Source organism: Trachemys scripta, chromosome 17 (assembly GCF_013100865.1).
Source record: "Trachemys scripta elegans isolate TJP31775 chromosome 17, CAS_Tse_1.0, whole genome shotgun sequence".
NCBI classification, from domain to species: domain Eukaryota; kingdom Metazoa; phylum Chordata; order Testudines; family Emydidae; genus Trachemys; species Trachemys scripta.
In genome coordinates this window covers 9,086,185-9,109,763 of record NC_048314.1, presented here as the reverse complement: position 1 = coordinate 9,109,763, position 23,579 = coordinate 9,086,185, and the positions used below count along the sequence as shown (strand labels likewise).

Below are 23,579 nucleotides of genomic sequence, written 5' to 3'. Positions count from 1 at the left end.
TGCTGCTGTCAGGCTATTGCAAGGTCTTTTCAGCTCTGAATCTGCTGTGCCACCATGCTGCAAATGTCACACTGCTATTTTTAGCATGCTAGCTCAGGCAGCGCCAGTGTGAGTCTGTCTCTCCAGGCTGGGAGGCATGCTGCCAACTGCAGTGTAGACATGCCCAAAGTGATTGAGGAGCCGGACTCCCACGGACTTTCAATGGGACTTGTGTTCCTAAGTCATGTAGGCACTTATGACACTCCCACCCAATGTTTCCAATGTCAGGACTCATGTTCACCAAGCTCGTGTTGGCTCAATCACACCTGGACCCGGATCTCCAGAGGAGAAAAGGAGATCACAGTCCTACAACGCTTGACTAAGAATGAGAAGGAACTACACTGTGAAACAGGAAGATATCGGCCGGGGTGATTTACTGTACTGAACTATCACTGTAGTTGAGTCGGAAGTGAAACAGCATTTGCCTTGCACTAAGTTTCACAGAAAGAGGGTGGAAGGGGAGGGGGGGACGAACCTTGGTTACCATTCACCTTCTGACATCAGAAACCTCCGGTGCAGCATGAGAGGCTGCCTTCATGAAATCCCTGATCAAGAACATGAGGCTCCTTCCCCTCTTCACGGCTGCATCCTGCCTCACGCCCCCGGGTCCCTTTTTCTTCGTACGACGAATGATGAAGCTTTTTTTCCAGATCACATGAGCCCAGGATGAAGGGGGAAAATCCTGCTAGGAGTGGAGATGGGCTGCGAATGAGAATCTGATCAAGGGGAGATACGGAGTGATACACTGAGGGCTATATAAGAATGTGCTCCTCACCAGAGCAAACATTTTTCCAGGCGAATGATTCTCATGAAGCAGCCATGGCCATGACTGAAGACGGTGTTTCAAGGAGGCTCAGTGCCACCAACAAAACATACTTCTATTTCACCACAGCTTCCCTCACGGTGTGCCTCGTCTTTGCTCTAGCAACCATCATGGTCTTAATTGTTCAGAGGAAGGTAAGTCACTGCCAGCTTTTCTCCTTCGGTCTCTTTTTTCCTCCCGCTCTCTAAAAGGGTTCTTGCAACTGGAGGTTCAGTGCACAAAATGTAGATTAGGAAGCTAAAGGCAAAACAGCGGAAGAGAAAGAGAGAGACGTTATAAGGAAATTATTTATTTTCTCTAAGTAAAATAGTAGTTTCTTGTGCACAATATCTTCCACACAAGGGAAATAGAAAACCTGATGCTTCAGGACATAATCCATCAGGAGTGCCTAGAATGAGGTTTTTACTGCGTGGTTCTTATACTTTCCTCTAATGCATCTGGTTCTGGCCACCATCAGAGGCAGGTGGACCTGAGGTCTGATCCACCATAGCAATTCTTATAGTACTATGATGCTTTGCCAAAATTCTTTATTGATTGATGGGATAGAAGGAACCACTGTGTATGACACCATGTATTTGCAAGTAATGGTAGTTTGCAAAGTGTGTGGGGTGGGGAGAAGCAATGCTTCAAAGGCATTGCATGGTACATTCCTGCAAGCATTCAGATTTCAAGCTCATTAACAGACGGAGAGAGACATAAGGGAACATAAGTGAGGGAGGAGGATAGATGTTTTCAGATTGGCTTTGGGAAACAATGGAGAGGACACTGGAATAGAGGGAGGCAGAGAAGCCGTTCCAAACTAGCACAAGCTGCAGAGGATAAGGCTCTTGAACTGAGTGTCAAGTTTGGAGGAAGGAACAAGAAAGCAGGTCAGTGCTAACTGCAGATAAGGAGCAAGAAAAATGGGAACTCTGAGGTAGGTTGTCGACAAGCCTGTGGAGTATTTGAAAATAAAAGAGGACAGCTCTGAGCTAGATCTTGGAATGAATGGGGAGCCAATGGTGTATTTCAGGATGGGGCAATGGGGTTATATTCTCTGTGCAGTTGATTATGGACATAGTGACTAAAGTCTTGAAGCTATTGAAATTAGCGAGAGTTTTGCCATTGCCTTCAGTGGAGCCAGGCTTTCACCCAGTCGGGTTAGAAATCTTATTATAAATCCAAGTTCTGAAGATGCCCAACTGCACCTGTTAGAAGGGAAGCTACAGTAGCTAAAGACCCAGCTTTATGGGAAAAAGTTGGACTGGAAAATGCTACCCATCATGTTCTTTTCTCTTGAATTACTAAATCGAGTGTGTGTGGAACTATCTGGAATTTACCTAAAAATGAAACCTCGGGGTCTAATTCATCTCTCTGTTACATCAGTGTACATAAGGAGTTACCTAATTGAAATCAAGGTTGTTACACTATGGTAAAACCAGTGTAAGCGTAGTCAGAATGAGATTCAGGTATTTTAACATAATAATCAACTAATGGGACACTAAGGAAACATCTAAAATAATGGATTACTTAATTACTGCAGAGATCCCACATAATGTTGGTTCCAGTAGTACTTATTAACACTAAATTTAACACTGAATTAGCGCTGCATCAGGATAAATGCTGTTACACTAAATGCCAGAGGAATGATAATGAAGGATTAAGGTTGTTCATTTTGGAAACAGAGCTTGCAAAAGGAGAAAGCGGCAAGCTGATAGCTCAGGCGTGTGATGCAGAGAGTCATGCTGCAATTTTGTGCTGCATGGGGGAATTAGGGAGTAAGGAACGTGTCTCCTGGGCTTGCTTTCAAGACACTAAAGAACTCACATGCTTAAATCATCTCCCTGTGGTCCCTTTACTCTCCGTCAATGGGGAAGTGACTAACCTTCAAGCCCAAATGAAGAACTGTGCCACCCCATGAGCAGTTCCTCAGTGGGATGCGGTTCTCATTTGGAACAAGCATCCTCCCTCGTGCTCATGCTCAGTGTAAGATGGGGCAGGAGCTCCTCTGAGAACTAAGTTTGTTGCTGTTGAGTTAGGGGATCCTCTAGTCTAGGTGCTTTCTTCAATGCACCCCCACAGTGCAGGTGTTTTTTAGAAGTTCTCATCGTCGGACCCACCTGGCTCATAGGGCTCAGTGCTGCGACACACTGCACCCAACCGTGCTGCTGGAGCAGACCCAGGGGCTGGTTTGATTTTCTCTAAAGTCTTTTCCAGCTGGCTTGATGGGCGATTGCCAAAGGCACACAGGGCAGTTAGGTAGCCAGTGCTGTTGACAGTCCATGGAAGTTGGCCAGGGCCGGCTCTGGCTTTTTGGCCGCCCCAAGCAAAAAAAAAAAAAAAATACGGGGCGACCAGAACGGCAAAGCAAAAAAAAAAAACGGCCGGAGCACGGGTGCAGGGGGACCAGCTGGGGGGGGGCGGGAAGGGGAGGGAGCGGGCGGGGGCGCTGCCACGTGGCCCCTCCCGCTGCGCCGCCTCCTGCTGCCTGCCGCGAGGGCTCTGCTCTGGTCGGCGGGGAGGGAAGGAAGAGGACTGCCCTGCAGGGCGCTCTGGTTCTCCGCGCTGCTGCCCCCTACAGGGCGGCCGGAGTGTAACAAGAACAAAACAAAAAAAAAGCGTCCGTGCCGCCCTAGGATTGGGCAGAATGCCGCCTCCAGCAATCTGCCGTCCCAAGCACCAGCTTCCTCAGCTGGTGCCTGGAGCCGGCCCTGAAGTTGGCTGCCTAGCCCTCATTTATGCTGTTGAAAATCTCCCTCGTAACAAATTTCCACTAAAAAAAAAGGTTCAGATTTAAGGACTTTACGTAAGGTGAAATTCAATAAAAAAGCACAGAAGCTCTGCAGACCTGAACTCAAGATGCCCCGAACATAGTGTATACAACATGGAAGACCACAATAAACACCTATAAATCCAATCATCCCTCCAGATCTAATGCAAATGTCGTTAAATAATAATCCACCCTAGTGCATTTTATAGCGCACCAAAAAAAGTCTTCTTCACACCCGCTTCTCTAGAGGCAATGGCTTAGCAGTGTAAGTTTAGACTCCGTGGAATTATGTATTGGGACAGAGTCGGCTCAGTTCTTCATGCTTCTGCTAGAGAGACATTGACCATCTTCCAGTTTACTGAATCTCGCTCTTTTAGGTGAGATCTTGTTTTTCATAAAAGTGGAAGGGTTTGCCATGGCGGGGCCTTGGACAAAATTTCCCTTTCTGATTGCAGCTGTGAGAGACTGATGCCCTGCACCTCAGAGGTGTCTGCGTTTCATTGCTGCTGTAGGTAGATATTCCGTGATGCACATGCGGACAGAGGGTGTGATGTAAACAATAATTATTATGGAGCACCAGCCTTAAATTACCAGGCTGTAGCAAAAGGTTGCAGTGAACATGGCAATAGTACACCCCATTCATCCCCAAGCTTGTATTTTATCAGCCATCATAACTACACACAGGGACAAGACGTTTCAGGGATTTCTAAATGCTCATGTTTCTAACCTGATAGGGTTTGGTTTTGTTTTTTCCCCAGAGCTGTTCAGACCTATTACAGCAATAATGCAAAGTTTTATACGTATGTGCCCAGTAATTATACGGAATGGTCTAGTTTTGAAACCTGTTAAAGTTAAAATTCTAGAACAATTTCACCAGCTGGAATCCAGCCCAGCTCAGTACAGACCAAAAGTCATTCCTATCCGATGGCTGTGTAGTACACTGTCCAACATGATTTCGAAAAATGTCACTCTATTTCCTAGTGGACATGTTGCAATTTGCATTAAAGAGTGCCCCCTGGTGGGCAAACTTGGCAGAGACAGCAAGAACTGAATACCATGGAAAATGAGCCACACACTCCTAAAATAGAACCCTGCAAAACAGGACTAAGGCATCTTGATGGGAGCAAGACCCATCTGCTCTGCTCAAACCCAGGCTGTAACTTTTCTATGGTTAAACAGTATCCTTCACTGTCCTAGGCTGTCAGCCTGGTACCGTTCGCCGGCACTAAAATCATTCCCTTGTAGTTACGCCTGCATTTGTAATGATGCCCCGTCTCAGGTCAAGTGTGAGGCTTGAGACAGAAGTTGTGCATCATTAGTCCCAGTTCTGCCATTGACTATGTGAGAGGTTGGGCAAGCTGCTTAAATTGTCTCTGCCTCAGTTTCCCCATCTGTAAAATGAGAGTAATGATGCTCACCCACTTTGAGGTCCTCAGATGAAAGGTATGAAGAATTATGATGCTGGTGCAACAGGATGCACCTTTTACAGCCTCTGCTGTAACAAGTATATCCAAAGATTAAGAATTAAGTAGCTGATTATAGGCCCTGTGGGACTATAGGGGCTAGCTGTAATGGCTGGGGCTCATTCATTAATTTTCATGTCTTCATATTCTTGCACCTCTTAAAAGGCAGAAAAATGGGGAATTGTTGTTGTTTTAATACTAGATAGTTTAAGTAGGGTGACATTCTAGAGCAAAACTCCCACTGAGGTTGATAGGCCCAAGATTTCCCCCCTGGAGCCTGGTTTTCAGAGCTGCTGAGCGTGCATGACTCCAGTGGCGTAGACTCAGCACCCCAAAACTCCTGAACTAATGATGCTGTCCTGATGTCTCTGTATAGCACTATGTTAGTTAAGTGCCTTTACATGGATTTTATAAGACCAATCCCAACTTCGGTGTGAATGCAGGTAAAATGGACTTTCAATCCTAAGGGAGCTAAAGATACTCAGCCTATATCCTCACAATTCAAGGGTGAATCTCAAATGGTTGGGGGTGAATTCATGGCTTCAACTAAGTCAATAGCAAACCATCCCACTAAGGTCAAATGCTCAGGACTTCACCCCCGGGGAATTTGGAGTCAGGTTGAATACCATGCCTGTAAATAGGGATGCTTATCTGAATCTTAGCTCAACTACTGAATTCAAACCACTTGGGTCTGCAAATGTAGGCTAAATTGCTCATAACAATAGATTTTCTCTCCACATGTGGGCCCAGATGGGAGATTTTGGTGACAGTTCAGTGTTGTAGGTTCTGGTTGGAGCCTGGATGTTGAGATACTCACAAGTGGCTGAAAAAAGTTATCTGAACAGAAAGAAAGAAAGAAAGAAAGAAAATTTCAGAACAGACTCATGCCAGTGCAAGTGCACTGAAGTTAACTAAGTGACACCTACTTATACTAGCTGAATTTGGCCCTGCATTCAAATTCCGTTTTAAAAAGAGGCATAGAATCTGGTAAAAGAGTGCTTCTTTTCCCCAAGCTCATTCATCCATCCCTACTTCTATCTTCTGCAGGGCATGTGCTGGAATCTGACGCCACAGTAATCCTCACACCTCGTTGTTTGTTATTGCACGGTTGTTTAATTATTATGGGTATCATTCCTTTCCAGTCAGGGGATACATGACCTTTGCCGGTTTTCTCCCAGGGAGAGGGGTCTGCAAGGGTCAACCATTTATCAAGATGATTTTGATTAGATGACAACCGAGAAACCAGAGAAGATTTTTTATAAAAGCCCTTTTTAAAAGCTGATTTTCCCTGGCACATGATTATCGTTTTCTCTAATGAAACAAACGCAAATCACTCTGCTTGTGATGACTGAGACCGTTCATCCCCTGCATGCAGAGCCATTGCAGATTTATAATGAATTTTTCCCAAGCCTGTACAATACAATTTCATCTCTTTGAGCACCTAGAGGGGAACGCGTTACATTTCAAATTAGAGCATTAAACTCAATCTTCTTGCTGTGGGAAAGGGGGAAAAAAAAAACCCCACCCGATAATGTTTAGAAGCAAGCACTAAAGTTTTATTTGGGTGTCTACTCAATTATTCTTGAAATAAAATGCGTTAGTATCTGTTATTCTCCATCCATTCTGAGACTTTCCAAGAGGGAATGCGATACATTAGTGCATTTTAATTTTTCTCAAGTCACCCCATCTGCACAGCAAACTATGAGTCATCAGATTTATATATTTTTCCCCCTAACCTCCATCTCAGAGGAAGGTTTGAAAGATGAAAGGCTCACTCTAATGCTAATAGCTTGATTGCTTTGCAAAACACTCCTTTATAAACAGCTGTGGAACCACTGCCTGATTCCATTTAATGAAATGTAGGGCTGTCAAACGATTAAAAAATTAATTGGGATTAATCGCGCAACTAAAAAAATTAATAGCGACTAATTGTACTGTTAATAATAGAATACCATTTATTTAAATATTTTTGGATGTTTTCTACATTTTCAAACATATTAATTTCAATTTCAACACGGAATACAAAGTGTACAGTGCTCACTTTATATTTATTTTTTATTACAAATATTTGCACTGTAAAAAACAAAAGAAATAGTATATTTCAATTCACCTAGTAAAAGTACTGTAATGCAATTTCTTTATAATGAAAGCTGAACTTTCAAATGTAGAATTATGTACAAAAAATAACTGCATTCAAAAATAAAACAATGTAAAACTTTAGAGCCTATCAGTCCACTCAGTCCTACTTCAGCCAATCGTACAGACAAACAAATTTGGTTACAATTTACAGGTGATAATGCTGCGACGTCTTGTTTATAATGTCACCTGAAAGTGAGAACAGGCGTTCGCATGGCACTGTTGTAGCCGGCATCGCAAGATACTTACGTGCCAGGTGTGCTAAAGAATCATATGTCCTTTCATACTTCAACCACCATTCCAGGGGACATGCGTCCTTGCTGATGACGGGTTCTGCTCGATAATGATCTAAAGCAGAGCAGACCGACGCATGTTCATTTTCATCATCTGAGTCAGATGCCACCAGCAGAAGGTTGATTTTCTTTTTTGGTGGTTTTGGTTCTGTAGTTTCCGCATCGGAGTGTTACTTTTTTAAGACCTCCGAAAGCATTCTCCACACCTCGTCACTCTCAGATTTTGTAAGGCACTTCAGATTCTTAAATCTTGGGTCGAGTGCTGTAACTATCCTTAGAAATCTCACCTTGGTACCTTCTTTGCATTTTGTCAAATCTGCTGTGAAAGTGTTCTTAAAATGAACATGTGCTGGGTCATCATCTGTGACTGCTATAACATGAAATATATGGCAAAATGTGGGTAAAACAGAACAGGAGACATACAATTGTCCCCCAAGGAGTTCAGTCACTAATTTAATTAACACATTTTTTTTTTAACAAGCATCATCAGCATGGACACATGTCCTCTGGAATGGTGGCCGAAGCATGAAGGGGCATATGAATGTTTAGCATATCTGACACATAAATACCTTGCAACACCGGCTACAAAGTGCCATGCGAACGCCTGTTCTCACTTTCAGGTGACATTGTAAATAAGAAGCAGGCAGCAGTATCTCCTGTAAATGTAAAGAAACTTGTTTGTCTGAGCGATTAGCTGAAGTAGGACTGAATGGACTTGTAGGCTTTAAAGCTTTACATTGTTTTGTTTTTGAGAGCAGTTATGTAACAAAAAAAATCTGCATTTATAAATTACACTTTCACGATAAAGAGATTGCACCACAGTACTTGCATGAGGTGAAGTGAACAATACTATTTCTTTTGTTTATCATTTTTACAGTGCAAATATTTGTAATAAAATCATAATATAAAGTGAGCACTGTACACTGTATTCTGTGTTGTAATAGAAATCAATATATTTGAAAATGTAGAAAAAACATTCAAAAATATTTAATAAATTTCAATTGGTTTTCTATTGTTTAACAGTGAGATTAATCGTGATTAATTTTTTTAATCACAGTTAAACTTTTTGAGTTAATCGCGTGAGTTAGCTGTGATTAATCGACAGCCCATGTGAAATGTAATTGTAGATGCAAAGTTTCCTTCTTCACGTGGCAAAATACACCCACCTCTTTTTAGAACCGAGGATATTGCACTGAGATTTAATGCTCTGACTCCTTGTGGGGTCCCATAGTGGGAAAAATGGTCTAATGGCTAGGGCCCTGGATTGAAGCACAGGAGACTTGCATTTAATTCCCAGCTCAGCCTCCCTCAGTGATCTTGGCCAAGTCACCCATTCTACCCCATGCCTCTGTTCTCCCGCTGTAAAATGGAGATAGCATTTTTCCCCATCACACGGGGATCCTTAGAAGGTAAAATCCATTAATGGCTGTGAGTCGCTCAGGCTAAGATTGTCAGAGGCATTTAGGTACCTAACTCCCACTGGCTTCCTTTGTGAATTAGGCACCTAACTACCTTTGAGGATCTGGCCCTCAGATATTACCAGTAACAAGGGTCATATAAGTACCTAAATAGAGCTCTAGTAACATAGTACAAACTTCGACCATTTGGACTAAAGGAGGAAGTGCCTTAGATGAGAGCAGTGGCAGCTGATCTGTGGGTCAGTCACAGAAGGGGGTCACAGGCACCGCTGGCCAGAGTGTTATATTAAAAACATTCATGGACATTTAGGATTAGCACCTCAGGACTTGGAGGAATGGAAGGGATCACAAGGCTGATCCTTGTGCTTCAGACAGATTTACAGAATCAGAACCAAGTCATGCCTTTTACTCTTGACCTTTCTTCCTTCTCCCCAGCTAACCATAGCAGGAGTCACTAGACTTTAGCTCACTGTCAAGTATGTTCCCTTGACATTTTCAGGTATTTCCTCCTTGTGGCCACTGAGCAAAGATCCTTTCGCCTGTCATTTCAGCACTTCTGGTTCTAGTCGCAGCCCGAATTGGAGGACAGACAAATTAAAATTAGAAATAAACCACCTCTTGCTTGTAGGACACCATGGGACATAACTGATGGATAAGGCCTTGTGCTGGTCTGCTGCTCAGGTTGAATTTCATTCTTCAGGGACAGAATGTAATAGAACATAACTTGAAACCACTCTGTACCTTTAATACAAATATTTATAGGCGCTAGAATAAATATCGGCTCCCTTCCTTTTCTTTCAGGGTCTGGCTCCTCCAGAGGACGGCATTACAGCACCCAGCATAGGTAAGACCTGTAACTGACTATCAATATAATTTGCCTGGTTTATAATGCAAATGCCATCCAGGGTGATGAAAAGCTGTTTGCGCAACTCTTAATCACTTACCCAAACTCTCCTCTTGTTGTAAAACCCGAGCCAGTGGAAAAAGTTTACAAGTAACTCGGTACCTCCGGAAACCAGTGCACAGCTAAGCAAATAACAAGCACGTCTTGTCTTTGGTACAGTATGTTTTTTTGCCAGAGGATGTGAACATTAATCTGATTATAAGGTAGCACGTGGATGGCTCAGTCCTGCATTCCTGCTGGCAGAGACACATTTTACCCTGTTTTTATTAGGGATGGGTCATTGTCACTCATGTCAAAACCACTGGGACACCATGGGCTCACGGGATTGATATGACTTCAAACAGTACTGGGTTCACATTCTGCTTCGGAGAGGATGCAAGAAAGAAGGAGAGTTGAGGCGGAGGTAGGTGGGAGGATGGTGAAAAATAGGGCATCAAGAGAGGCAGAGGGAGAAATATGTGGGGAAAAACAGAGCACAGAGGAGGAGACAATTCTAATGAGAATAATGTAGACAGTGGGCCAAGAGTCTTCTTTCACTTAAACCATCATAAAACTGGAGTAATTGTTGGTTTCATTGCAATTATCCATCTGCTTAGATGGGCCCCCATCACCAAGTGTTTCAGTATTTCACAAATATTAATGAATTTAGCGCCACCTCCAAGAAGAAGGAAAGCATCATTACCATTATCATTTTACACATAGGGGAATCTGAGGCACAACGATTTATATTGGCTAGGCCAAGGTCACACAGAAAGCATGTGGCAAAGTCAAGAGTTTAACTAGGAACACCTGAGTGCTAGTCCAGTGCCTTAATTACAAGATCATCCTTTCTCTTACTCAGCATTTACACAGAGGTAACTCTGAGCAGTGGCTGGCCAAGTACATATGCTATCCAGCATACCAAACTGTCGTCATGTGCCAACTATACCATCACAGGCTTCCTGGCATCATAAATGTCTCATCACTTCTTATCGTTTTCAGATTGAATCTCTCTGGAAATAACCCAAGGTTTAATTTACACAGCCAGGTTTGGGTAAAGAGAAGATTAGATCCTTGGAGTCCAGATTCTGCTCTCAGTCACCCCAGAGTAATGGCTTCAGGGGAGCTACCTTGGCTTCACACCAGAGTAACTGAGGTTGATATCAGAATCCGAGTAAGCTTTACAAATGCTCTCAGAAGCTTTGCAAAACAGCATCAGCCGAGGCTGGGCCATTTCTAGAGATGGAAAGGCAGGCACTGGCAGTGTGAAGATAGGGACTAAAAGAGACACTCAGAGCCTTGGCAATTGTAATTTGACATGGCCTCACCCACGTCATTGGAGTGATGCTGATTTACAGCCTGCTGAGGCTTTAGCCCGAATTAGTAAGAGGCAGAGGGAGCTGCAGTGGTGGATGTTTATCATAGACAGAGGAATTGATGAAAATCAGGTGCAACGAAACTGGCGATCAATTAATGTATATTTAATCTAATGATACAATACAATTCTCTGTGGCGCAAGGTAGATTTCTCACTTGTTCTTGTATTAGCAGGAATGTTGTAAGCAAGTGACGAGTAGTAATTCTTCTGCGCTGATTAGGCCTCAACTGGAGTATTGTGTCCAGTTCTGGGCACCGCATTTCAGGAAGGATGTGGACAAACTGGAGAAAGTCCAGAGAAGAGCAACAAAAATGATGAAAGGTCTAGAAAACATGAGCTATGAGGGAAGATTGAAAAAATTGGGTTTGTTTAGTGTAGAGAAGAGAAAACTGAGAGGGAACATGATAACAGTTTTCAAGTACATAAATGGTTGTTACAAGGCAGAAGCAGATATATTGTTCTTGTAAATCTCTGAGGCTAGGACAAGAAGCAATGGGCTTAAATTGCAGCAAGGGTAGTTTAAGTTCCACATTAGGAAAAACTTCCTGACAGGGTGGTTAAGCACTGGAATAAATTGCCTAGGAAGGTTGTGGACTCTCCATCATTGGGGATTTTTAAGAGCAGGTTGGACAAACACCTGTCAGGGATGGTCTAGATAATACTTAGTCCTGCCATGAGTGCAGGGGACTGGACTAGATGACCTCTCGAGGTCCCTTCCAGTTCTATGATTCTATGATTCTAAATAAACACACTGAAACCTTGATTTCTTCCCAGCCAGCTCCTGCCAATTGCTCTCTCTCAGCACGAATAACTGGGGAATGTCAGACAGAAGGAATGTGCACTCTCAGGGAGCTTACAAGCTGTCAATTCATTCGCTCCCAGCTGCACTGTAGACATACTCAAAGGGGGATTTGTGTGCCTTTCCGTGACTCAATTGGAATAAAGTGGCTTTAGTGTAAATATACATTCTATACAGAGGGGGGAAATGCCACCTATATGTATTACATACAAAAAGCTACATTCAGAGACAATTAGTTAGGTTGTAAAGTCAAGCATTCAAAAGTTAGGAAATGCCAGATTTATGGTTGTTGGTGCAACCTTAATTCTACCCCTCTGTGTCCTGAAGGAGGCAGGAGTGCAGTGGAAAAAATAGCAGATGATCAAGTAATTAAAAAATGTATCATCAGGCAACTTCACAATGGGATAGACATATGCTACTTTCCAGAGTTGATTGAGTGATACTAAAAACATGCATTACATTTTCATCTCATGTTTCATTTAGAGTTTACATCCTATTGCATCTTATTAACTAAATACCAATGGGTACTTAACAGCAAATTTATTCAGGTGTTCATATTCCTTACTCAGCTGTCAATCCTCCAGGGATAGGTTTGAAATCATCTAATGGCATCTAATTGAAGGGATGCTTTGCCAGCTAATTAAATGTTTATTTGAAAAAGCACCACAAAAGCATCGCTAAATCTCTTTTTGATATTCGGTGGAATGGCACAAGCAACAGAGGGAAAAATTTAAGATCACCATAAAATAAATCTTTCCTGAAATGTAGTCTCTGCAGTTGTGAAATCCCTTCCATGGTTCTTGGCATGCATGTACCATTCTGTTTAACAAGTGATTTCTGCCTGCCAGAAGCTGTTTGGTGAGAGTCAGATATTGGGGCTCCACAAACCTCTCCATCTATCATTCCCCTTCAAGTTCTATGTCTCCAGCTTGCTGACTCCTCTTGTTCTTCTCTGGATCATGAAGACATGGCCCCAAACTCTGCTCTTATTGACCCTGGGGTATACCAGGAGATGCTTCATTGTTTACCTGGAAGTAAGATATTGAAATTCATTAGCAGTTGAGTGATTAGACAACGCAGGACATATTTTCATCTCTATTATGCCCGAGTAAATCAGAATAGACTTGAAGTCAGTGGAATAATTCCAGATTTATACCAATAGAACTAAGAGCACAATTTGGTCTTATTGGTTTGAATCTGGTTTCTCTTACACCAGAGTAAATCTGGTACAACTTCACTGAAGACTCTGGAGTTACACTGGGGCAAAAACAATGTAAGAGAAAGCAGAATCCAGTCTTATGATGGTAGTCAATTTCTAAGGAGTCTGTCTGGACTGAGAGTTATGGAGAGACTGCAATTTTACTGATCTATCTTTGCATGTTATAGTCAGTGCATTTGTATATGTAATGTGGGGAGGAGAAGGCTACCTTGCCGGGACTTTAGTATGGAATTTGACAGACAGGTTTGGTATTACCCTCTGATAGCTTCTTAGTCCCCAATTATAGAAACCGTTTTTCTTTGTTCCTCTGTTTTCTTTTAGGAGAAAAAGTGGGTGGTGGCAAGTCTGGGCTTGCAAATACTAATCAAGTCCTTCAGTTTACTTCTAAACCAGGCGTCCCTACCTGACCACCAATGCAATAGGTCTGGCATAACATGAACAAGTGGCTGGAAGTTAAAGCCAGACAAATTAAAATTAGAAATAAACCACCTCTTGCTTGTAGTGAGGGCGATTAACTACTGGAACAAACTACCAAGGGAAGTGATGGATTCCCCATCTCCTGATATCTTGAAATAAGACTTTGTGGAAGAGACGTTTTAGTCTAAACTCAATACATTTAATAGCCTGTGATATACAAGAGGTCCCACCAGCTGGGATGCTGAGGAGGCTGGGGAGTTGGGCGAGCAGCTCAGATAGCAGGAAACCAGGGAGACAGACGGCCCCAGCCACCTTAGTTTCTGGTGAAAGTTTCGACGGAATCAATGTGTTCCTGTGGAACGTATCGATTCCACCAAGTCAGCATTTTCCAACAAAAAGTTGCTACACTGGAAATTTTGCCACATCTCTAATTCGTTACGATTATTCATATTATAAGAGAGCCTAGAGATCAGGGCCCCATTGTGCTATGTACTGTGCAGGCACATCATGAAAGGCAGTTCCTGCCCTAGAGACAGGACAGACAAAAAGGTGGGAGGGGAAACGGAGGCCGATTGAAGCATCCAGCAGGTTATTGACAGAGCTGGGACTAGAACTCTTAATCACACTGCTTTCTAGGGCTACCTGCTTCCCTCCACAACGGAGCCCTAATAACAGCAGCACACGAATGTCATGCTGAAGAGCTCTGCTCAGTTTGTACGACCCCCTAGGATCTGACAGCAGCAGCAGGTGCCGTGTCTTGCAGCCGGTGGCAGGACACAAAAACAAACCCACAGGTTTAATTAAAATACTCTCAGATAGCTAAGCAGATATTTGCTAGAGGTGGGTGAACTCATTTTGCCTAATTTCAAAGGCAACTTAAACAATAGTGGGTTTGGACGTGTAACTCTAACGTTTTTGGGTTTGCCGTCCCCTTAGGAGATGGAGATGAACAGCTGGAGGAGAGCGAGGCTAGCCAAAAAGCAGATACACTGTGTACTGGATCCCATCTATAGGTCACTCAGGCTGTGGGTGCCTAGCTACAGGGGTCTCTTCACAGGAAGCTCTTCAGCTAGAAATTCGTAGTATTATTTGAACCAGACTTGTAGAATAATATTGGTTCAAATTATACTTAAAATAAGTTGAACTCATTTTATGAACCTCCTAAATAATTTCATAAAGATCACAAATCTTCAGCTCCAACCAAACCTGAAGCTCTACATGTTCATTGAAATGAGGTGACTACCTAATCAGGACAAAGAACGAGGAGTACTTGTGGCACCTTAGAGACTGACAAATTTATTTAAGCATAAGCTTTCATGGGCTAAAGCCCACTTCATCGCATGCAAGCAGTGGAAAATACAGTAGGAAGATATATACGGAGAACATGAAAAAATGCGTGTTGCCATACCAACTCTAATGAGACTAATCGATTAAGGTGGGCTATTATCAGCAGGAGAAAAAACCCTTTTGTAGTGATAATCAGGATGGCCCATTTCAAATAGTTGACAAGAAGGTGTGAGTAACAGTAGGGGGAAAATTCGCATGGGGAAATAGTTTAGTTTCCCCATGCTAATTTTCCCCCTACTGTTATCACTCTGATACCTAATCTGGGTAAACTTCATCTGCCAAGACATCCTATGTAAGTGTCTTCTCCTGTTTACTCCTTGATCCTGTTGCCTGAGGGCTCCATCTGGTGGCTGGATTCACCATGCTCTGTGTGTGGGAGACAGAGAGATCGAATGCATGTGTATGGCCTTCAGATCCCTCCTGTCCTGAAGCTACAGTCCACTGAATCACATTGAGTACCTGTTATAGACTCCTTCCTTCTTGCATGACTGGTGGAATCTGAGTCACATTCTCAATGTTACTACAGATGAGGCTGTAGCCCAGCTGAGACACATGTTCCATAGACATAGCAGCTCTATTGGTCACGTCAAACAGGAAGCCTCCCTTGATCTGGACCCCAAGGAGCTATGCTAGGCTTGTGTGAGCTGATACTCTCCCCATGTGTTTCAGCATGCAGATACCACATCCCTCAAGATAGGTTCCTTTGCCAGCATCCGTGGCAATGGCATACAAATATTGAGATTCTCGTGACATAAGTAGCATCTTCAGGACAGAATACTCCGCACACCTTCCTTCTAGGGCTTCTTTCCCACTGTCAGCCTCTCCTCAAGTTTGCGCCATATTTGACCTTCAGGTACCACACAGCTCAGTGGACAAGAATGCAGCCAGCAAAGATTTTCTTACCCTTGTTTCCAGACTCTGGCCCTGGTTTTCCTCGTACTTACTGTGGTTTAAAACTGAGGTAACCCAACTGACTTCAGTGGAGTTACTCCGGATTTACACCACTGTACATAAGAGACTTAAGCCCTGCACACACTGATCTTCCCATGCTTCTGATCACACTCACACTAGTTTTACACTCATGGAACTCCTCTGATTTGCGATCGGAATAACTAACTAGAGAAGCAAAACTGAAAAATGGTTATAAGCAGCCCCAGTGGCGGCTTGAGCTCAGGAAATGCTGCTCTACAACCAGACTTTTTTTTTTTTTTTCCATGCTTGGTTTTCTCAGAAACACAGCTGATGTCACCAAATAAATGCTATTAAAACTTGCTGACGTCAATGAAAGCTGGTTCAGGCTTACAAAGGCCAAGTACAGTCACATCAGCTCAGAGCTGATCGTGGGAGATGCCTTGAATGTCCTGAGATCATCCAGTGAGGCACTCAGCTCTTTGCACGATCATGCTCTTTATGTCAAGGCACCATTCTTTGCTTGATCAATAGAGCCTGCATTGCTGGAGCTTTAAATGCTACAGGGGCTTTTCTGATCTGAAGGGTGAATTCCACTCAGTAACACTGAGTTTCCATAACCCCCCCACCCAGAAACAGACTCTACCTTTCTGTAGGACAGATGAAGTTTTAAGGGTTCAGGGCTATGAATGCATCTTATCAAATCCTATTTTTCATCATGATGCAGATTTTAAGTACCTAGGATAGGTCATCGAGTCTTCTCTTCTCTTCTCTTCTCTTCTCTTCTCTTCTCTTCTCTTCTCTTCTCTTCTCTTCTCTTCTCTTCATTGTAGTATCTGGCCAATTTCCAGTAGTGCATGAAGCAATGTGATTAAATGTGTGCTTTGGTCTTTCTTTGACTGGGATTTTCATCAGTCGAGGAGTTGGGTGCCCCACTCTCATGGACCTTCCGTGTGCCACAATCACCTACCTTTGGCCCTTTTGAAAATCTCAGCCTCGGTCATATGTTTAGTGTTATCTAATTTCATTCATTCCTGTGTTTGTCACCTGCCTGACCAATGGTGGTATGACTACAAAGATTGAAACGTTACAAGTGGCCAGCCAATAGGATTATCTATAGCTGCTCAACTGCTCCCCATCCCAATGACAGGCAACCTCTACCTTCTTACTTAAAAGTCAGGCTAAGCAGTTGTTCTGGAGACCTAGACGTTAGGATCTCTTTTCTTACACTTTTATAGGAAATCGTATCTGAAAATCTTAACTAGTGTTACACACGGGCCACATTTTGTTCTCTACTGATCGCAGTGGAGTTATGCCAGATTTAATACTGCTGTAACTGACAGCAGAAGTGGGCCCTATCATTAACAAGGCCTCATAAGAACCCTGTGAGGTAGGTGAGTAAATGTTAGGCCAGTTTAATAGAAGGAGAAAGTGAGGCCCAGAAAGGTGTAAGTGACTTGAATATGGCTGCATATCTTGGGCCAAATTCTTTGCTGGTATAAACTGACACAGCTCCATTAAAGCCCATTGACACCTGGAGAATTTGGTCCTGTAGTGTCAGATCCAGGGATCCTGACTTCCAGTCCCCTGTTTTAGCCACTAGACAACACACCCTCCACATCTGGATTAAAGGTCAGAGGTTTTACTTATGTCCTGTGTAATTCTATGTGACTAAGGCTAGGTCTACACTACAGGGGGGGTCGACCTAAGATACGCAACTTCAGCTATGTGAATAGCGTAGCTGAAGTTGCGTATTTTAGGTTGACTTACCTGGCTGTGAGGACGGCGGCGAGTCAACCGCTGCCGCGCCGCCGTCGACTCCGCTTCCGCCTCTTGCTGCAGTGGATTTCCGGAGTCGACGGAAGAGCCATCAGGGATCGATTTTATCACCTCTTCACTAGACGCGATAAGTCGGTCCCCAATAGCTCGATTGCTACCTGCCGATTCGGCGGGTAGTGAAGACATGCCCTTAGTCAATGGGGCTTTCATGTACATTGTGAAAGTAGCACTCACCCATCTGGAGGAAATGATTAGTGGTGCATTGAAATATATTTCCTGACCTGTGTGCTCTAGTTTATAACACCCAATTTATAGCCAAAACAGTCAGGGAAACTAATTGGGACTAATTGTGGGGGAGGGGGGACGGACAAGAGATGCAAGATCTTTCTGTCTTAATCACAAAGTAATGGTTATTATTATTATTTATTATTTGTGTTACCATAGTGCAAGGGAGACCCGGTCATGGAGCAAGGTCCCACTGTGCTAGGGGTTACACAAACACAGACCAAAAGACATTCCCTTCCCTGAGCTTACAATCCCAGTATAAAACAAGAGACAACCAACAGCTATAGCCAGAGGGGAGGAGTGCAGGGAAACAATGAGACAGCAACCCAATGATTTCAGCACCCGAGCAGCAGATGGAGGAAGGGATAGCTCAGTGGTTTGAGGATTGGCCTGCTAAACCCAGGGTGCCACTTAGGGATCTGGAGCAAAATCAGTACTTGATCCTGCTAGTGAAGGCAGGGGGCTGGATACAATGACCTTTCAGGCTCTCTTCCAGCTCTATGAGGTAGGTATATCTCCATATATTATTAATATTATTATTAATATTAACTGTGTCAAGGTTTTTTGTCAGTATCACAGCAAAGGAGATTTTTGAGGAGAGATTTGAAGGTGGCTAAGTGAGGTAGCGTTGTAGATGTTAACGGGGAGCAACACCAAAGCGTTAGGGGCAGCATCGGGAGAAAGCCTGAAGGTGCTTGTTTGAAAATTGAACCAGTCCAGTGGAGGGTTCAGCATGGGTAGACTGGAGGCATCATCGACAGTGAAGGAGAGATGATAGGTAGGGTGGAGTGAGGCCGAGAAGGGCTTTGGAAGTGAAAAAAAGTACCTTTTATTTGACGTGATAGAGAAGAGGGAGCCAGTTGGGTGATTCAAAGAGAAGTGTGACATGCTCAAAGAGACGGGCTAGGAAAATGGTCTTTGCAGCAGCATTCTGAATGGATAGGAGCGCGGTAAGATTGTATTTGTCAAGGCTAAGGAGAAGGCTGTTGCAGTAATCAATAAAAGAAGGAGAATTGGGGAGGATCATTGGTTAAGAAGAGCTGACAGGATCATTGGTTAAGAAGGGTGGATGTTTGGCTTACAAACATCTGTATCCAAACTGTGGTAGAATGTGAAATTCACTCCCTGCAGCATTGACAGAACTTCAGCTACGCTGCACTTTTTTTGCCCAGTAGGGGGACCTGTTCTCCTGCTTTGGAGCGATAGTAAAGCAGCTACAGAGATACAGTGCCCTACTCACTGCAGTATATGGTTCACACGCAGTATGCATGAGATCACCTCTCCATTGCATAATTTGAGTCGCTCGGCTTCACGATTGCAAATCAGCCATTTCTCATTGCCTCATCATCAGAGAAAAGGATGTGGGGGAAATGCATTGTGCATAATGGAAATAAAACCTCCGGAAGGGCATATAAAACGGGCAATTGTTTCATAACGTTCAGGGAACTATTGCAAGAGTTCATGAACCACTAAAAAAGTTTAAAGTCCTCTTTATACAGTCCTCTGTCCTCTGTCTACAGCTTGATTATGCTGATAGGCCAGTGATTGAGGATCTGACAATGAGCAAATAGTAATTCCAGGCTTAAGGATGGCAAAGGAGTCTGACGAGCTAATGGTAAAAGTCTCAAGCATCTTTTGTTGGGTTTTGCTGACTTTACCCGTGCCCCATTCCTCCCCAGCTTCAGTTCCTGGATTGATTGAAAGTGCTTGCATTGTGCGTGCCAATTCCTCTTTCACTATTGTTATGCAGGAAGAAACATATACAGCAATCAAATTGTCTTGTATGAAGTAACCAGCAGCCTTCAGGTCTAGAGGGTCATCAAACTTCCCTGAACATCTTTGAGCCCATCTTAACGTTGCTCTAATTATAAAGAAATAGGGTAAAATTGTCAAAAGTGCCTGCGTGAGCCTAAATCCCCTTTTCAAAAGCAAGGCCTTGTCTATCCTAGAAAGCTGTACTGCTTTAACTACATTGGTCTAGTTAAAGCAGTGCTACTCGCTGGGGTGATTAAATGTGCTTATACTGTTATAACTTATCCCCATACGGGATGGGGAAGAAGGGATACCAGTGTACATCACCTTTATACCAGCGTAACTGGGTCCTAAGGCTTGCACCAGTATAACTATCTCAGTAAAAAAAATCATACCCCTAAATGAAATAGTTCTACTTATACGAAATCTGTGTGTGGATCAGGTGTTATTTAGAAAGTTAATGAGACTTAGGCTAGGTCTACACTACGGGGGGAGGGGGAGAGGTCAACCTAAGATACGCAACTTCAGCTATGCAAATAGCATAGCTGATGAAGTTGCGTATTTAAGGTCAACTTACCTGGCTGTGAGGATGGCGGTAAGTTGACCGCTGCCACTCCCCCGCTGACTCCGCTTCCACCTCTCGCTGCGGTGGAGTTCCGGAGTCGACGGCAGAGCGATCGGGGATCGATTGTATTGTGTCTACACTAGACGCGATAAATCGATCCCCGATAGATCGATCGCTACCCGCCGATCCGGTGGGTAGTGAAGACGTGCCCCTAGGCTATGTCTACACTTGCAGAGTTTTTGTGCTGCCGGTTCACCGGTGATTGGGAACCGGTGAAAGAAAAGCGCTGGCTTGTGTTCTCACTTCCACAAGTGTCAGAGACTGTTCACGTTTGCAGCACTTCCATTGCTGATGAGAGCAGCGCACGGAGGGCAGCTATCCCACAATGCAGCTCTCTCCATTTTGAGGATAGGTCTTGTGGGAAGTGGGGGCATGATCGTGGGGCATCCTGGGTCCCTGCACAGCCTCCTCTCCCCAAACACTGATCAACTCCCGTAGCTCAGCATTGCTCCAAGCAGGGGATCATTTGCTCCGTGGAGCAGACATTGTCACCTGGCCAGTTGATAAGTGAGCACTTGCCAAGAAAACAGGAAGGGGAGTTTCAAAGTTCCCAAGGCATTACCGGGGGAGGAGCGGACGTCTGTTTACCTGGCAGCAGAGTTGCAGAGCTGCTGGCCAGAGTGGTCACCTAGGCACTGTGGGATATCCTCAGGAGGCTGAAAGCTCTGTAAACAGGAAGAACGTGTCTTCACTTGCACATCACCACAAAAGCATCACTGGTAAAGAGCTGTACGCCTCCTGTGGAGGTGGTTTTCTTTTTGCAGTGAAACTTCTGAGCTTCATCACAAAAAATCATTGGCAAATGTAGACGTTCCCACAGTTTCTGCACACACACACACACACACACACACACACACACACACACACACACACACACACAAAGGGACTTTTTGCACTTTAAATGGCAAGTGTAAACATGCCCATAGACCCCAAAGTCTCTTCTGAAAATGGTACTTTGGCTAAGTCACTTGCAGTACAATAGGGACAATTATTGCAAAATGTATTACAATAGGAACAATTATGTTTCCAGAACTTTGAGTTAATAACTCCCAGTAAATGAATTTCTGGGATAATATTTGGTTTATTTTCAAGTTCTTTCTCTGTTGTCTTTTATTGACATACTCAGCTGACAAGTATTCCATCTGGGTATAAGCAGAATGAGTTTAAAGCAATACTGAGCTAAAGTCATCCCCAACTTCAGTAAAGTTAAACCAGGAATGAATTTTTTCTATTCATTAAAAAATGAAATGAAGCTAGAATCGGATTATGCTGTGTTGAGGACCATGGGACTTGGACTTTTTACTGGGGATGGGGAACGGTTCATGATGGTGTGGGTTGGAGAATCACTGCAAAAGAATGCTGGTAGCAAACCCTCTAACGGAAATGAAACTGCAATGGTTATTTATCTTTTGTTTCCTCCAGGGAATGAATTAAAAGTTGTTTTTACAACCCTACAGAACGCTTCATTTATGAAAGCAGCTGCATACATGACAGGTCAGTGAATGAGTCCAGCTAATTCAAGTTTACGCGAGCCTATATCGCAAACTGACTGAAGATTTTCCATCAAAAAAAAAAAATTGGTGGAAAATGGCCTTTTGACTAAATGGACATTTTCGTGAAAATAGAGCTTGTTTTGTGTGGAAAATGAAAACTTTTTTTTAAGTTTTTAGCAACAAAATGCTTTGTTTTTAAATGATGAAAACAAAAATTGAATGAACGTATGTCTTTGTGCCCACTATTTCCCACCACATGTTCCTGACAACATTTTGACTATATCTGCTTGTGCTGGGGAGGTTTCTGCCTACCTGTAGATAGCAGCCAAGTGGTTTAAGTTGGGAAGGGAGGTGTTCGATTAGGCTTGAGGCTGAGAATTTTGGTCTAGGACAGTGGTTGGTGTCTCCTATAGAAGAATGACAGAATACATGGCTACCATTTGCCAGCAAATAAATCCAGCAAGCTCTCACTTGTGTGTTTAAATAGACTATACACCACATTGGTATATTGTATTAGCTCATTTTCCTTTTCTTTCTAGTGTCAAAGCCAATAAATAGTCCAAAACTGAAGTGGACAAACAGTCATATTCTCCAAGACATCACGTACAACAGCAAAGGAGACCCAGTGATCCAGACGCCAGGCTTGTACTTGGTCTACTGCAACTTGCACTTTCATCTAACCAACTTCTCAAGCAACACAATCTACCTTAAGATGGAACTGCTTGTGAATAACATCACCAACAGGCAAACATTACTCACACCCTGTTCCAACACCAACAGGCAAACGATATTCAATCCATGTGCATCAGTTACAGACAATAACAGGATATATCAGGAGCTCTCCATATTCCATCTGGTGAACCTAGATGCAGATGACTGGCTATCAGTAAAAACTGAGCAGTACGAATATTTGGATTTAGATTTCTTACCCAATGACAATATTCTTACAGTCCTCAGGTACAGTGATAAAAGTAAGGAGTGCGCTGACTGCTTCGTGTAGCTAAAAGTAACCTACCTTCAATGACAATGCCTCTGCTGGACAATACCGGGTCTTAGTTGACATACCTTACCCCATCCTTAGGGGAAAATAAGGAACTTTCCAAGCATCCAAAAGTGAAATCTAAAACACAGTAAACCATGCACCCGACAGACATAGGAAAACACTCGGCTTTGGCTGAGAGTGGGATTGCCGTGATGCCAGAAGACTGTCCATCAGGAATGGGGCCAGCAAGTGATTCGGAGACCCAACAATGGCGCCTCAAAATAGAAACAAAAACAACCAAATTAGGAGAAGAACTTTCCATGCTGAGAATGATCAGATATCTGATATCTTCCACTTACGAAAGCAGCTGGGCAAGTGTGACTGCCTGGGGGGAATGGGACCTCTTGTCATCTGAGGATTTTGGAATTATACACGATAGTACTTTGAGCTAGTTTTTCCAAAAACTAGCAGTCAACGCTGATAACTAATGCTTTTTTTACAACGAGAGCAAGCGACTGTAAATCTGCGAGAGAGCCTGTGGGCAGCATCGTTGAAAGCAGAGATGGGAAGAAGTTAGGTCATGGGAGGCAATGTGGCCCAGCGGTTAGGGCATTGGACTGAGACTTGATGTCTGTTCCCTATTCTGCTACTGACCTGCAGGGTGGCTTTGCACAAGGTGTTTCACCATTTGTCCATCTTTTGTATTTAAATTGTAAGCTCTTTGGGATAGGGACTATGTATTTGTACAGTGCCCAGCACAATGGGATGCTGATCTCAATTGGGACCTTGAG

General features: G+C 43.4%; 1 protein-coding gene across 2 annotated transcripts; it reads left to right on the top strand.

The window, feature by feature from the left end:
- Positions 1-270: 270 nt before the first annotated feature.
- Positions 271-23,579, top strand: TNFSF8 (TNF superfamily member 8). 2 transcript variants are annotated; one of them, XM_034793667.1, is made up of 4 exons: positions 271-996; positions 9,723-9,765; positions 21,736-21,807; positions 22,346-23,579. In XM_034793667.1, the coding sequence occupies exons 1-4, from the start codon at positions 802-804 to the stop codon at positions 22,804-22,806; spliced, it is 771 nt and encodes a 256-aa protein (XP_034649558.1). In that variant the 5' UTR covers positions 271-801; the 3' UTR covers positions 22,807-23,579. The 2 variants fall into 2 exon arrangements, with proteins under 2 accessions (XP_034649558.1, XP_034649559.1); XM_034793668.1 differs by lacking the exon at positions 21,736-21,807.